Source organism: Larus michahellis, chromosome 6 (genome assembly GCF_964199755.1).
Source record: "Larus michahellis chromosome 6, bLarMic1.1, whole genome shotgun sequence".
NCBI lineage: Eukaryota > Metazoa > Chordata > Aves > Charadriiformes > Laridae > Larus > Larus michahellis.
The window spans coordinates 8054312-8071198 of NC_133901.1; the positions used below are offsets into that span (position 1 = coordinate 8054312).

The following is a 16887-nucleotide window of genomic DNA, read 5'->3' on the forward strand; positions in this document are numbered from 1 at the left end:
CAAGAATTTCTTCCCAATATCTAAATCTCCGCTCTTTCAGTTTGAAACCGTTCCCCCTCGTCCTATCGCTCCACTCCCCGATCAAGAGTTCCTCCCCAGGGACTTTCCCGTAGGTCCCTTCAGGCACTGGAAGTGGCTATAAGGTCTCTCCGGGTTGTACCCTACTGCCGCCACTTCCTGCAACAACAACACGGGGGGAGGGGGGGGAGATGGATGGATCAAATGCCGTGATTTTCACACACACACACAAAAAAAAAGAATTCATGTTTCACAGCGTCATGAATTACAATGTTATTCGCAAGCGGCATTCACACGCCGGCAGCTTCCCGCAGCCGCAAGATGGCGACGGCCACCGCCCTCAGCCCCTCCCTCCGCTCCTCCCAGCCGGCCTCTCGCCGTTCCGCCGCCCTCCTCCCCTTCCTCTCACGCCCGGAAAGCCGGGCCGCGTGTGTCGCCGCCGCCATGGAGTACATGACGGGGCCGGCAGCCCCCACACAGGGCAACATGTAAGTGGCGGGCGGGCCCCGGGGTGGTGGGCCTTTGCCGGCCGGGTCCCGGCCTCAGGGTGACCCGCTGCCGCGTTGTGGGGGGGAGGTACCCTGGCGGCCGTGAGCCGGGGCGGGGGGGCGAGTGACGGCTCTCCTGGGCCACCACCTTTCTTTAGAAAAACCTCAAAATAAAACTTAAATGAAAGATACGCGTACCTTCGGCTCTCAGTGAGGCTCCCGTGGCTGTCGCCCCTGAGGGCAGCGTTGCTGTTCGTGACTGACTTTTCCCTCTCTGTGTTCCAGCCTCTGCTGCCAGTGCGGCGTGGCCATCCCGCCCAACCCGGCCAACATGTGCGTGGGCTGCCTGCGGGCCCAGGTGGACATCACCGAGGGCATCCCCAAGCAGGGCACCCTCCACTTCTGCAAGCAGTGCGAAAGGTGGGCAGCCGCGTCCTCCCCGCCGTCTCACGGGCCGCGGGTCTCTGCGGTGCGGGTTTGCGTGTTTTCCAGCATATGCCCGTATTTCTCTTCTTGTGGAAGTAGAAAGGTGTTGGTACGTGTGACCGAGAAGGTTGAAATGAGTGAGTTTATGGTCCTGTCGGAGTAAGTGCTTCCTGAGGAGGCCGCAAAGATGCTCCAATGGCAGGAGCCCCTCTGCTGTGAGGACAGGCTGAGAGAGTTGGGGGTGTTCAGCCTGGAGAAGAGGAGGCTCCAGGGAGACCTTAGAGCCCCTTCCAGTCCCTAAAGGGGCTACAGGAGAGCTGGGAAGGGACTCTTTATCAGGCAGTGTAGCAATAGGACAAGGGAGAATTGTTTTAAACTGAAAGAGGGGAGATTTGGATTAGATATTGGGAAGAAATTCTTTGCTGTGAGAGTGGTGAGCCCCTGGCCCAGGTTGCCCAGAGAAGCTGTGGCTGCCCCATCCCTGGAGGTGTCCAAGGCCAGGCTGGATGGGGCTTGGAGCAACCTGGTCTGGTGGGAGGTGTCCCTGCCCAGGGCAGGGGGGTGGAACTAGGTGGTCTTTAAGTTCACTTCCAACTCTAACGATTCTATGATTCTGAAAGAAAAAAGTGAGCAAATTGGTACGGATTGCAGTAAAAGTGTGAATGCACTTGGGATCCATGAGTCTTAGAATCATAGAATAGAATGGTGGCCTCTCTGGTAACCTGTTGCCTCTGGTAATCTATTGCCTCTCTGGTAACCTGTGCCAGTGTGTTACCACCCTCAGTCATCATAAAAAATTTCTTCCTTATAGCTAGTCTAAACCTGCGTTATTAATTTTAAAACCATTACCTCTTGTCCTATCACGACAGGCCCACTCTGCTAAAAAGTTTTTTCCCTAAAATCATAAAGCTTCAGGAGGCAAAAGGTGTAGCTGCATAGTTGATAATAAAACTGAAAACTTGTTAAATAACTGCTCAACTTTTGAGTGGTTTAATTTGCTGAGCCAGCTTTATGTGCTGTAAAATGCTTCCTGTGTCATAGGTATCTTCAGCCTCCAGGAACCTGGATTCAGTGTACCTTAGAATCAAGAGAGCTTCTGGCTTTGTGTCTTAAAAAAATCAAAGCTTCGCTAAGCAAGGTGAGTAGCTAGTTCTGCTGGTATTTCATAGTGTGTCTGCTGGTACTGCATGAAGTGAAGTCCAGCTAACATACAGGGTTCAATCCTTCCAGAGCAGGAGTTTGTACTTGCCTAGAGCTTATCAACTGATTTATATTAAACATAGAGAATGACAATCTCATCTCAAATTACTCTATTCTAGAATTTTGGAAGATCTGGTAAGGACAGCCTCTAACAAAAAATTTCTAGGCATACTGAGGAGACTCGCAGTGCAATTCTGTGACTTCAAAGCATAGTGTGTACTGCACAGTTGTTACTGTATAGATGGGAGTTGAGCATAATTAACTGAAAGAAACTAACATGTTTTTAATGCGCCTTAATGTTAGTTTTCTTTTTACATATTTTAAAAATTGTTTATACTGTATTTGTTCTTACTGGTTTATGACGGTATGAAATAGGGTTGCAGAGGTCTATGTATAGATTAAACTGAAAGTCACGTGTTTAAGTTGAATAAAGTATCTCTTAGTTCAGAATCTTACCAGAGGAAAAAAATCTGAGATAGTGTTTTAGGCAAAAAAATTCTTGCCATGGTCATCAAGGTTTGAATTAGGTTGCCTTAGTGAGCTTATTTCTGTTCGGTTAGTACTTAATTATACAAAATATCTTTTGCTGCAGTAAATTTGCATGTTCTTAGTTTTAGAGATTAAATTGGCTTTTAAGTTCTGAGAAAACCATTAAATTATCCAAATTCATCATTACATGGCATCCAGAGATCCTGTTGAATAGTGTATTCAGTTACTCTGGTGTGACAGGCTGAGGTTGCATCACCATTATTTTAGGTAGATCAGACTCTGTGTTCTAAATAAGCATTATTAATTGGGTTTGGTATACTGATACGTATGTTTGTAATTAAGGTTATTCACTTCCTCACTTGGTTGAGGAATTACAAGCTATACCATTAAACTTGTGCTTTCTGGTAGTTAGAGCTGCATGTTTTTAACATGTAGTAGTAGAACTGCTGGCGGTAGTAGCTGAGTTCTTGTTCTTTCCCACTGGCAGGTCCGGCTGATTGACGCAGGCTTTATTTGGACCGAACCACATTCTAAGAGGCTGAAGCTGAAACTGACTGTTCAGAAAGAGGTAACTGGAGTACAGTATTCTGCGTGTGGCTTTTTAAAAGCTTTTATGGCAAACAATACTATTTTATTAATTTTTTATTATTATTGCAGTTTTAGATAAGTGTTTCTCTCTGGTAAAATCCAGCATGTGTTTACTGGCTTATCTAGAAACAATATTGTTTTCATCCTGCCTAAATTTTGTCATTAAAGTGCCATTCATCACAGTTTGAAAAGGGTTATCGGCTCTTCCAGTAAAGTCAGGAAAATACTACTAACATTTGTGACCCAAATATAGATGTCTGTCACATAGTTTTAGTACAGCATGGAAGTTATTTCAGAGTGCTGTAGTAAACTAGCTTTCTGTCTTGACAGGACTAACAAGGAAACCTTTTAAACTTCTGTTTTGCAGGTGATAAATGGAGCGGTTCTTCAGCAAGTATTTGTGGTGGAATATATAGTTCAGTCTCAAATGTGTGAAGACTGTCATAGGATTGAAGCTAAGGATTTCTGGAAAGCTGTAGTGCAAGTCAGGCAAAAGGTAGAGGCAAACTGAGTTTTCATTTGTTCGTGGCAGAACAATCAGGTGGACAAATATTTAGATTATTTTCTCAGAAAAAGATGCGGTTACACTTGCTGGCTGCCACAGTGATACTTTTTATGTTTAAGGTTGGGGCTTTTTTCATACTGATCTTAGTTTAGAAAAACTTCCTCTCTGCTGGCTGGTATTATCAGCATACTCTTTTTAAATGATGGCTGGCAGGAGGGTCTTGTGTGAATTACAAAGTATTCTTCTGTATTTTAAGGTAATGTTAGAAACAGTGTGACAGATTGTTTATAAATATTTAATTTTCCTTTAAAGGAAATAGTATGTCTAGCAATCAGTTACGCAAAAAATGAGAAACATAAGCTGAAGTTGAAATCATTTTGGTTACTTGGAATAGACTTTGCGCTGTTCCATTTCTAGATGATCTCTTCACATAAACGTTTATTCTTCAGGGATACTGCATTTGCACTAGACGGTTCTTAAATAACCTTGATAATTTTATCTTTTTTTTTTTTTTTTAGACTCTGCACAAGAAGACTTTCTACTATTTGGAGCAGCTGATTTTAAAACACAGGCTTCATCAAAATACACTTCGCATCAAAGAAATCCATGGTAAGTGAGGTGGCTTGTTAGCCTTGAGGTAGAATAGACTAACCTGTTTTATATTGGAAGAGTGCTTGTGATAGTAGTGTTGCGTGAAAAGGGGCAAAGCGGTTTTAGCAGAAGATAAACCCCCTTGCGTTCTAACACTCCTCACCGAGGTGGGAGGCTAGGTGCGGCTAGGTTTAAATTCTGAGTGATGCCCAATTCAGCACTATCAGTCCAATCGCGTTTAATATGTATTAAACTATTACGATTTGGATACACTAATCATGGACTGCACCTTCAGCCTAGTCGTGCTCATGAACTAGCACGGCCACTCTCGAGTCTTTGGTCGCGTTCAGTGAGAAACCAAAACGACTAACTACTTAAAAAAGTGCAGTTTATTTAAACAACAGATATATAGGTTCTTAGGATTGCCGGTGATAAATACACTGTCTGCAAAGCACGTGCAAATGAAAGTATTGTTACATATACAAAACGCGCGACAAAGTTATAAACGATATAGCCTGGCTTTAAATGTAGGAAAAGAGAGTCTCTAGAGAAATTTCTAAGTTTCCCGAGGAAGCACTCGGTATAATCTAAGTCTTACCCAAAGGCGTCCCTATGGGGGGGAAGAGAGGCTCAGCCCGTCGACTGATCCCAGAAGTCAGTGATGTAATTCTTTGTGATGGTGTCTTCCCTGGGTATCCCCCCTCTCTTGGGCTATTTTTATACTATTTGTTATCTTCAAGGTGGAGTTTGAGTGACTTTAGTCATACATACTTTTATCATGATTGGTGTAAATTTCTCTCGCTTCACAATTAAAGGTATAGTTTACGAGAAATTCAGGGCGCAGACTCAAGAAGGAGTGGTCGCACCTTGGAGGCGGGTAGCCTTCGGGATGGAGGTGTGTTTTGGTATTATAATGACATTATAATGAGCAAAGTTCGCACAAAGGACAGCATTTCATCAAAATTTGACAAAATGTTGGCTCTGAGCATCTAGCGGGCAGCTAATTGGCAGCTTATCTGTTTCATGGTGTCATCCCATTCCTGTATCCGCTATACATCATAAGGTAAAGCCACGGAATAATTGCATCCCGTCCCGTACCTCATGTAGCTTATCAGGGAACCACAGATGTTGTGTCCTTCATGCCAGCTGCGGCTATTTTCTACCTCAGAAGCCTCTTGATTTTATACTTTTCCTTAATGTGTGAACAATGCTGTACTTTTGTATTTTTTAGCCAATTTAGTATTTATTCCACATAATCCACCCTGTGACTACAGTCACTCAAGCTCCACGATACTCAATACTGATAGGAAAGATCACATGTGTTCTTGTGGTGAGGGATATCAAGTGCAAATACATCTCGTGGAGTGATCAAATGAGTTAAACTTTTCATCATAATCCAAAGTCTAACATACAAAACAATTGTCAAAGCGAAGCACAAAATAATGAGTATTAGTAAAACAACAACAGGATGGTGCATCTTGTTATAAAGTCCTGTAACTGTCGGTGACCATCCAAAAAGAGTATCTCCCCATCCATGTCCTCCGTCTCTCTTGACTCTTTCCAGCACTCGGTGTATTTCTTCAACATCATGATGGACGGTAATCAAAGTTCTCTGTCCATTTTCTTGGGCCTCTTTCAACAGTCGCTTCAATTCATCGTGTTGTAGTAACTTCTTCACCAGTGAGAGATTCATTCCGATGGGGGTAGGCAACAAATCTCGAATCAATGTATAATTAGATTGTAGCAATTGAAAAGATGTAACAGGAGCTGAATAATTGAAGTCACATCCGATAATGTTAGTAAAGTTACAAACACAAAGGTTTGAGTGATTACTTATATCAACTACTATGTCATCTATGAATACAAGACTACAGGGAGACCTCATGCAAACACACCCTTTCCCAATATATACAAGCACAGTTTCTGGGGTTTCATCGGGATGTATCTCAAAGTGACAAACATTCTGGTTGGTGTCAAGACAAATGTCTTGTGCTTTCAGGGTATTACTCTCACAAATGAATCCTTGTTGGTCTCGTGAAACGCATGCGTCAACATCAACAGTTTGCCACTTATTCTCATTTTGTTGTGCCCACACTCTGTGCTCTATTGGATAGAGTATGGCTCCTTGGTGATTCAACCCCAGCGCAATGATTGGGTATATGGTGTATACCAAAGCATTGCGTATTGTTAAGACAAAAGCTGTGGCCTTGCTCTCAATGGGATCATAGGTGAAGTTAACCAGATACCACCAGGACTGAAATTTTTTCTCAAATTCAATTGCGTTATCCCATATTACTTTTCGAATTTCGGTGGGCAAGGTGCCTTCTTCACCTTCCCTTATGATTGCGGCTGTCATAGATTGCATCCACAATTGGGCTTGGATACAACTAAGAGCCAAGGAAACATTGTTTTGGGTTGTACCAAGTGCATCTGTGATCAGCTGATGGTCTTTTTCACCCGTTTCTTCCCACTGAGGCAATATATTCGATAAAAGCCATTGGTGGTTTCCCAATGCTAATAGAGAGGACTGTAGGGGACATCTTAATTTGTCCAGATCAGTAGTGGTTGTGACTAGTTTGTTGGCAAGTATCTCAGCATCTATACTATTTAAGACTCCCAGGCCTGTTCCTAAGATACCAGTCACATCCCTCTTCAGTCGTTGTGAAGTGGCAAAAGTTCGTCTGCGTAACCATGCTGACCATCCTGCATAAGATGTACTTAGGAATGGTAAACAAGTGGGTTTGATCGCAGAGATTTTAATCTGCATTGACAATTCTACTCGTTTGAGGGAATACGTGGGATTAAACAGTATCTGTTGTTGACCTGTGTGTTTAATAACATAAGGGCCAATGTTGAAAATGTAAGGAGTTAGACTAATCGAGGGCTTAGAAGGTACGCCTTTGAGAGTTTGTGGGGGTGTAGGTTCTGGATTTATTTCAGCAAGTTCAGGTGTATTTGAGTCAATCATAAATTCAAATAACAATTCTGTGCCCCTGTAGCCCCAAATACAATACACTATTGTAGGTTTGATAAAAGTGAAATTGTGCCAGCAATCTGAATTTGGCTCCATAATTTTGTAACAGTCAGTGTTGTATTTGTCTGGTTTGGTAGAGTCTACATAGATGGTTTTAATTAAAGTTGGCCTGTGGTGAGTAGACCCATTGATAAATCGGCAACCAATGTGTATTCTCTTTCCAAGGGTGGCCTCGATTTTAGCCATTTGAAGTGAATCATTCCATCTCCATTTATCTCTGGAATATACTTCACTTCCTTGTATAACCAGAGTGGAGAGATTTAAACCCCTTTTGTTTCCTGGTGTTCCGGTGCTTGCAGTGTACCGTGACAATGCATTATCCCAAAGGTCAGGTGCTACGTCTATCTTGAATTCAAATAGCAGTGCTATTTCATCCTGCCGACTACGCCAAAATTCTGTTGCGTGAAAAGGGGCAAAGCGGTTTTAGCAGAAGATAAACCCCCTTGCGTTCTAACACTCCTCACCGAGGTGGGAGGCTAGGTGCGGCTAGGTTTAAATTCTGAGTGATGCCCAATTCAGCACTATCAGTCCAATCGCGTTTAATATGTATTAAACTATTACGATTTGGATACACTAATAGTGGGCTGCACCTTCAGTCTAGTCGTGCTCATGAACTAGCACGGCCACTCTCGAGTCTTTGGTCGCGTTCAGTGAGAAACCAAAACGACTAACTACTTAAAAAAGTGCAGTTTATTTAAACAACAGATATATAGGTTCTTAGGATTGCCGGTGATAAATACACTGTCTGCAAAGCACGTGCAAATGAAAGTATTGTTACATATACAAAACGCGCGACAAAGTTATAAACGATATAGCCTGGCTTTAAATGTAGGAAAAGAGAGTCTCTAGAGAAATTTCTAAGTTTCCCGAGGAAGCACTCGGTATAATCTAAGTCTTACCCAAAGGCGTCCCTATGGGGGGGAAGAGAGGCTCAGCCCGTCGACTGATCCCAGAAGTCAGTGATGTAATTCTTTGTGATGGTGTCTTCCCTGGGTATCCCCCCTCTCTTGGGCTATTTTTATACTATTTGTTATCTTCAAGGTGGAGTTTGAGTGACTTTAGTCATACATACTTTTATCATGATTGGTGTAAATTTCTCTCGCTTCACAATTAAAGGTATAGTTTACGAGAAATTCAGGGCGCAGACTCAAGAAGGAGTGGTCGCACCTTGGAGGCGGGTAGCCTTCGGGATGGAGGTGTGTTTTGGTATTATAATGACATTATAATGAGCAAAGTTCGCACAAAGGACAGCATTTCATCAAAATTTGACAAAATGTTGGCTCTGAGCATCTAGCGGGCAGCTAATTGGCAGCTTATCTGTTTCATGGTATCATCCCATTCCTGTATCCGCTATACATCATAAGGTAAAGCCACGGAATAATTGCATCCCGTCCCGTACCTCATGTAGCTTATCAGGGAACCACAGATGTTGTGTCCTTCATGCCAGCTGCGGCTATTTTCTACCTCAGAAGCCTCTTGATTTTATACTTTTCCTTAATGTGTGAACAATGCTGTACTTTTGTATTTTTTAGCCAATTTAGTATTTATTCCACAAGTAGCTATGTGCAGATGAGCGGCAGATTACTTAGCTTATGTATTGTATTTGAAAAAAAAATAGTACTTGAGATAGATATGTTCATCAAGCTTTCTTTTCTTTAAGATGGCTTGGATTTTTATTATTCTTCAAAGCAACAGGCCCAGAAGATGGTTGACTTTCTTCAGTGTACGGTTCCATCTAGGTATATAATTTATGTTTATTGCCTTGAATATCCAAAAGCTTTTGGGAAGTGTAATTTGTCCTTCACTTTTAAAGAATTTTATTAGTGAAAGTGTAAGGAAGCTGTATTCTAGTTAAACATACAAAATTCCTTGTACGGAAGTCCCGTGTTTTTCACTTGGCCATTGTAAAACTAACTCTCATGCATTTTTCTATTGCCTTAATTTTTGTATTTGTAGTACATAGTTATATACTTTCATTGCTGATTAGCTCCTGTTTCAAGTAGTGTCCTTCTTGCTGCCTGAAGCCTCTATTTTTATATTTTATAGATCAAAATCATCCCAACGTTTGATCTCACATGATATTCATAGTAATGTCTACAATTACAAAAGCACTTTCTCTGTGGAAATTGTTCCGATATGCAAGGTAGCTTTTCTTTAGTTCATCTTCAGGGTATTGTATGAAGTGGGTAGAGTTTGGTTTTGGTGATGGAGGCCTGATTTATTGGGTATTTGGGGGTGTGGGGAGGGGTCTACTCCCCATGAAACATGGGAAGTGCAGATTGCAGCTATCTTGAGGAAGTTACTGGGCGATATTGGGTGGAGAACTGGAAATATAAAGTTTAAAAATCTATTTCAGATTTCTCTAAAGACTTGGTTAAAAATTAAGGAAATATGAGTGTAAATTATTTTCTGTTTGTATGCAGGACAATGTTGTATGTCTGTCACCAAAACTGGCGCAGAGTCTTGGTAACATGAGCCAGATCTGTGTGTGCATTAGAGTAACAAGTACCATCCACCTCATCGATCCTAGCACTCTCCAGAGTAAGTTATGGGTTCATTTCTGCACTATGGTAGCATCTGATTTTTCTGCTGGCACAATTATTTCTGTTTTTTTTGTTTTCATGAAATCTTGTATTTTTATATCTTAATGTTGTAAATTTATCTGTACAATCATTGACGTAGAAACTTAATTGCCAACTAAGACAAAAGCTTGATTTCCGCAGTATCCTAGGCAAAATGTGCAGGCTCCGTGGTGTTCGTGGATGTTCTAGGTCTCTGCTATACCTTTGTCAGGTATGTTACTCTAAAATTAGATGGCATCTAATTTTTCTCTGGATTATGATTCTAGCCACGTTGGTACCAGAAACACCGTGTTTGCTGGTAAGCTCTACCAGCAAAATACCTCTAGTAAGAAAACATCCAGGAGAATAAAAACGTCTGTGCTTCAGACATGTGAAATGTGATTTAGCTGTCACACATCAACTGCTCTTGTAGCACAAGTTTGCAATACGGGTCATATGCTAAATACTTGTGTTAAATAACAAACTTGAACAAAATGCGTTTGGCAGTTGGCTGAGTTTTGGCCCATGCTTCCTTTTAATTTCTTGGCAAGAAATTCTGTCCCTTATGATTGACCATGCTGGTGGTTTTTTTTCCAGTTGCTGAAATTGATGGAAATACCTACTGGCGCCACCCTTTCAATAGCTTGTTCCACCCCAAGCAGCTAGAAGAATTTATCATTATGGATATCAACAGGGTTCAAGAAAAGAAAAAAGGTGCAGGTGCAGGGGCAAGATCAAACAAGGTAAAAGTTCTCTCTGTTTGATTCAATGTTTTGGGCCTTCCTCTCCCCTTGCTTCCCTGCGCAGCTGAATTTCTGTTTTGAATCATTCTACCTTGCAAAGTCAGATGTGTGCTTTTCTGTGTTTTGGTACTGGGAAAAGCTGTTCTCAGGAAGATGTGGACAGCATTTTGGTTTGGAAATTGCACAAGCGTTATGTGAATTCCACTTTCAGATATTCTTTTCTGTTGAAGAGTTTCAACTCTACTTGTTACTGTCCTTACTGAAATTATTTTATATTAGCTTTGCAAATCTTCAGTTATTAAGTTGTTTTTTGTTCAAGTATATAAGCATTTCTTTTTAATCAGAGTTAATGAATCGGTACCAAACATTTTATTTTCAGTCAAAAGCTGTATATAGTTGAAAGTTAGGAAGTAAAAAAATCCCACCAAAACAGGTGTCTAGTTACAGAAACAGCCTTAGTAGAATTCTTGGGAAAAGTGGGTGGGATGTCCATTTCCTTACTTTACTAAAGATGAGAAATGAGCAGTAGCAAGCAATACATTGGATGCTTGATGTCGAAATACAAGTTTAATTACAAAGTAATTTGAAACAGTAATATACCAGTGCAAATGTTGTAATAGCACAGCAAGTTAAGCTGCGTTTGATTACAAGAGTGTTTTATTTTTCATTCCTAAAGCACACACTGGCTGAAGCCTGGGTACAGAAAACCTCGGAATTGAAAACAGACCATCAGTATTTCTGCTGTACTCACTTGGGGCACATTCTGAATCCCGGCGACCTTGTCTTGGGGTCTGTTTTGTTTCTTGTTTTTTATTAAATAATTATTTAACGACTGAAGTCCCTGGATTCTCTACGAGCTTATGTATTATCAAGAAAGTTTTGAACTGTTCTGATTTCTAAATGAAATCAGCAAAAGGGATAGAATCTTTCATCTTGGCCGCAAAGAGATGGTCCTAATAGAGGACCTCTTTTTTTTCTAGCAGAAGTAATTTTGTGAAAAGGGTTGTTAGTAATAAGAGACCTGAAGCAGTGACTTTAAAGTGGAGATCGGAATATCAGCTTAGACACAAATAGATGGGAGGGTTTTTTAAAATACCAGGCAAGATCTTTTTGTTTGATTGTGAGTATCATATACAACAATGACAAATGTGACATTTTTGTAAGATTAGGCAAATTAGGTGATTCTCAAGCAGACTTAAACATGTTATTGGAGCTGTTGTGAGCGCATCAGAAGCTCAGTGGATATTGCTGCTTGGGTTCAGGAGGCTGGGGAGTGCTATTGAACAGAATATGGGAACAGCAGCTTCTGAGAGTTATTCATAGTTATGACGGCTGAGTGTTGATGTGGATTTTTTATTTGCTCTCTACTTCATTTAGAAACATCTTTCTTAGGAACTGTAACTTAAACAGTGCTGCTCTTTAATACAAGCATATGATACATTGAGTTCAATTTTGTAGACTTACATAAAAGGATAGGATAAAATATCTATTTTCATTTTAGATTCGACTTGGCAAACTGCAACTTAAATGATGAGTTTGCCAATAAGATGAATCCACACCATATTCCTGATGTGGTAAGACCATTTCCTTTCTCTGTACAAAGTTCTCTGCGTTCCTCAGCAGTATTAGGGAATACGATCTTATAATGAATACTCATTAGTTCCATAGTGCCTAAAGGAAGAGGGGATATTAATATTGGAATTTGAATAGCTTCTAATTTTGAGAATTATTTTCTCACTACTTAAATTTTTGAGTGGTGGTTAAATAATACATTTACTTTAACTTACCTTACTCTCTGTTGATTTTGTTCAAATTACTATGCGCTGTGTGGTGAAAACTGTATTACAACTCCAGTGTGAATGTGCCTCTTCAGGTCATAATGCAAAGTGTTTGGAAACAATTGAATTGACAAATGCTGTACAAATTCTATATAAAACTTCTGAGTGCCAGACTGACTCTACCATTTGTTCAGCTGATTTTATAATTGCCAAAGTCCAGACTTGAGTGTTGTTTTGGATTTCGAAGGAGTGTCATCAGTAGTATTGAAGTTGTGTACGTGTAAATACTTGTTTTTCACTGTAGATATTAATAAAGAAGAGCTATGACCGTACCAAACGCCAGCGTCGCAGGAACTGGAAGCTGAAAGAGCTAGAAAGGGACAGAGAAGGCATGGATACAGATGATGAAAGGTTCAGTATCTGCCATGAAGCTTTTCAGTCCCTCCTACCTAGGATACTGTGCCAAGTCTAGAAATAACATTTCTCAGTTTCTGCTGAGGATAACCCAGTGTAAATCCTGAGCTGATGTGCTGACTGTTAGGGGTGCACAAGCAAATGCTGCTAGTTCTGTTTGAGCGTGCTGCTGTCTTGTAGGACAGGTTGATACCAGTGTTCACGGAAGAGCAGTATCTCTTTGCATTTTTCCCTCTCCCCGAGTGCAGGAAGTCTTTAAGCATGCACCCTTTACCTGTGCTTATCCGATCTTGAGTGCTAAGGTTTCAGGGAACACGGATACTGAGGACAGTGGGGCAGGAGTGTGTGGAAACAGACTAAACCCTGAATTGTTAAAGATAACACTGCAGGTTTTTCAGGTTTACTGTTGCAAAATATAAAAACTATTTTTTATAGTATTTTCCAAGAAAAGCTTAGGTCATGAGACAAGCGAGTAATACCGGAAGCATTGTGTCTGTAGCTTACAGTTGGTGTCTCTCTAGGGATGCTTCTGTGGAAACGTGTGTCTAGTTCAGTGACAAAGCTGCTACAGGAACAGCAAATTCTAAATAATATTCAAATGAGTAGGAAAAAATAAGGCAATTAGAGTTAAATGAGGACAGGCAAATTAAATTATTTGGAATCTAGTAGAAATAGAATAGAAATATAGAACTAATAATAAAAAAAAAGCCGAAAGAATGAGTTGAACATGTAGGAATGCTACCAGAAGGCACGTCTGAAGGACTGCAGGTGGCAGTCCTTCCTTGGGGCTTTGTTTCTTTGATTTTAGTTTGGTTTATAAATTTGCATAAATCCAAAGGAAAAGTGAGTAAATATACTAAGCGTCTTTTACAGACAATACCAGGATTTCCTTGAAGATCTTGAAGAAGATGAAGCCATAAGGAAGAATGTCAACATTTACAGAAGTAAGACCTTTTTAACCATTTAGTTGCATGTAATTAAATCATGACTATTCGAGTGAAAATATTTTTACTGAAGTTCTGTATTTGGATTCTTTGAACTACATTTTGCCTAGAGAAATGCTGTAATGTAATAGCTTCAGGTATTCAGTGTATTTCACATGCATTGAATGGGTGTTGGTGGGTTTTGGTTTACTGCCTTTAATGTAAGAGAGAGAAGCGTGTTTTTCTCCCGCACCCAAAACCTCTACTGGGTGAAGGATTTGATACGTAATTCAGTGTCTTCCAGGAGGGCAATTGCCATGGGATTGTTTACAGAGGGATTTGTTTGGTTTTTTGGTTTTGTGGTTTGTTGGTTGGTTTGGGGTTTTTTCCCCTTCCTTTCTTGGGGTTGTTCAGGGGGTTTGGGGTTTGTTTTCTTTGCTTAGCTGTTTGTTGTTTTTTTTTCTATTGTGTTTCTAGATGCAGATGTTCCAGTGGAGAGCGACACAGATGATGATGGTCCTCCACGAATCAGTCTGGCTGAAATGCTAGAGGATCTCCATATTTCCCAGGATGCCACTGGTGGGGAGGGAGCAAATATGATGACAGAATAAAAATAGTGCATTAGTCAATGCATTAAATATTCCCATAGTGAGGAAAAAGTACCCAAAACATAAGTAAACATTACAAACTGATCACATGAACGTGAAAAGTAATATGGTAACTACCACTGTACCCCTTAACAATGGTTCTGAATTCTTATGTTATCTATAATCTTCTAGAGAATCAGGAATTAAAGTCAAATTTCTGGTGCGAGCATTGCAATATAAGTTCCACAAGTTTCTCCCATCCTCAGGTGCTCTCTCCTTGCAGCTTCTGTGGTGTAAAGGCCCCAGCTGGCTAATGCGGGGTTATACAGCGGGAGGAATCATTGTCTTGTGCTGAAAACAGCTGATAAGAAGGATGTCCGGTGGGAGAGATTTTATTCTAGTTTCTAGGTTTGTAGGTAGATTACCTACCTACTGTTTATTGCTTTTATTTCTTCACATGGGAAGGATTTTTGATGTCTTAATCTTTTGTGTACAATGGTTTGAAGCCTTTTATGTTATTGCTAGATTATTCCATATAACAATATTTTGGGGAAGCTCAAGAATGTATCTTCTGTTCCTTTGGGAAAGGAACTCCACATACACACGTTGTGTACACACAAGAACTTCCTGTCAATTGATTGAAGATGCAGCCCATGATCAGAAAGATTGGAAACTTCTGTTAAATATAATGAATAATTGTGTTGTAGTATATTCCATGCCTGTACCGTGGATTAAAAGCAATATGCATAATGTGTAATTAATACACCAGCTATGAACTATTAAAAAAACCATACAGATATTTTTGGTCCATCATTATTTAGTTAACTTTAAAATCTTATTTCTCTCTACTGCAAGCCCAAAGAGGACAGAAGTGGTGTAGGAAGACATTATGTACTTACATTCATCTGGATTTAATTCACTTTACTGCACAAAGACAGTGCAGCCAAGAGTTTAGGTGCAAGTACATTTGTTTTAACTCAATATAAATACAGGATAGCATAGCAAGTGTGGTTTGTCACTGCATTTTTTTAACTTTAGGAAAGGAGGGAAATACTAATAATGTGAAGTTGGGGAAAAAATAGAGATGTGTGGGATTCATCTAATGGGGTATTAATGATTTCTTTATCAAGGATCCGTGTAGCTCAAATGAGAACACTTCACATAGTTTGTCGCCGCTTGTGCGCTCATAATAGAAATATGCAGGGCTGGAAATGCGCTATTTCTCTGTAGCGTCAGCTGAGGGAGGTGTCGGGAGCACCTTTCTCTGTTTCACTGTACCTCACAGCTTTCCAAGGCCTCAAATAAATTATCAAGGAGTTAGCAGTGTTCAGCCCACTGCCAGGTGAGAGGAATTTTTTCCCTAACTCTTTAAATGTAATCTTTTGACTCGGTGTTTCCAAACGGGTGTGAACCTGGTGTATTTCGGGCTTTCTGTCTGAGCCCAGGCCATGTGCTATGGAAGGCAAAGGTATTTTTGATTGTCAAGGATGGAGATAGGTTTAGTTACCAGTTACTCTTACTCTTTTTTTTTTTTTTTTTTTTTTTTTAATCCTGTTTCACAATCTTCTAATCATCCATTTGTAAAGGGGCGGGGGGAAGGAAATTTGGAGAAGCACTTTTGATGTAGCGAAGCTCTAAGCTATCTGTTGGCGTTAGCAGCTCCGTCGTCCCTTAGTGCCGTCTCTTGCTGTGTATTCCTGTCACACCAAGTTCTTCTTCCACTCTCGGGAGCTTTGTTGTATTTTTTTTTTTTTACCATGCAGAAAAGCAGTTAAGAAAAATCCATAAAGCTGCTGAGAACTGAAGATACAGTTTATCTCATGACAGTAATTTAGTTCAGTATAGGGAAGGCATAAAACCGTGCTTAAAACATATTCATGAGAATGCAGCTGTGTAGCTAACCTGAAGTATCACTACAATAAAATGTTTTATTATACAAATTTTACAGTAGCTACACCGGCCAGTAGTGCTGGGAAGATGTAGATAAACTCATTTCTAGTGACCATTGGGCCAAATCTGTGGAAACTGAAGAACTTTAATTTGCAACCTGTAGCTGTGTCTGCATGAGATGTGTTTTGGGTTGTGATTTTTCTGACGGAGGTAAAAACGATCAAGCCTTTATCTTACATAGTTTGGTAATAAGCTTCCTGGTGTTGGCAGGTGAAGGGGGAGTGATGAAAGCTTGTTTAAAACTGTGCGGTTTTGATCAATCCTTTACCTTCCTCTCTAATGTTTTCCTTCAGAGTGTCTCTCAGGAATTTCAGATGTATTGCTGTCTCCTCTGTCATCCCATTTGTTACTGGAGATGTCCCTCTTCTTCCTGTCCCCTCCACGGTCTGTTGCCAGTCTGTATTGGGTTTCAAGCATCTTTCAGCAAGAGTCTTGGCTCAAAAGATCTCATGCTACGGATGCTAGGCAAACGACTCATAAATCTAAGTATATTGCTTGGCTTTTTGTGCATTTGTTTGCTGGCTGGTAACACATGGTAACAGCTCTCCAATGGGGTGGGTAAGCTGCATGTGCTTGAAACCAAAGTTAGTTC

The 16887-nt window shown here is 40.6% G+C and overlaps 1 protein-coding gene across 1 annotated transcript; it reads left to right on the top strand.

Annotated features, from left to right (window-relative positions):
- The first annotated feature begins 408 nt into the window (after nucleotides 1–408).
- Nucleotides 409–15144, top strand: NMD3 (NMD3 ribosome export adaptor). Its single transcript, XM_074592182.1, has 15 exons — nucleotides 409–506; nucleotides 792–926; nucleotides 1974–2070; nucleotides 3109–3189; nucleotides 3577–3705; nucleotides 4233–4323; nucleotides 9000–9078; nucleotides 9386–9482; nucleotides 9763–9880; nucleotides 10498–10643; nucleotides 11320–11432; nucleotides 12145–12217; nucleotides 12726–12832; nucleotides 13709–13779; nucleotides 14236–15144. Exons 1-15 carry the CDS (start codon nucleotides 463–465, stop codon nucleotides 14367–14369), a joined length of 1515 nt encoding a protein of 504 aa, XP_074448283.1. The 5' UTR covers nucleotides 409–462; the 3' UTR covers nucleotides 14370–15144.
- Nucleotides 15145–16887: the final 1743 nt, after the last annotated feature.

Excerpts from the sequence above, each read along its gene's own strand:
- NMD3 (XM_074592182.1), top strand. The coding sequence starts at position 463 with ATGGAGTACATGACGGGGCCGGCAGCCCCCACACAGGGCAACAT. Across the intron at positions 927-1,973 it reads TTCTGCAAGCAGTGCGAAAG|GTATCTTCAGCCTCCAGGAA; the intron begins GTGGGCAGCCGC and ends CCTGTGTCATAG. Across the intron at positions 9,079-9,385 it reads CAGTGTACGGTTCCATCTAG|ATCAAAATCATCCCAACGTT; the intron begins GTATATAATTTA and ends TATATTTTATAG.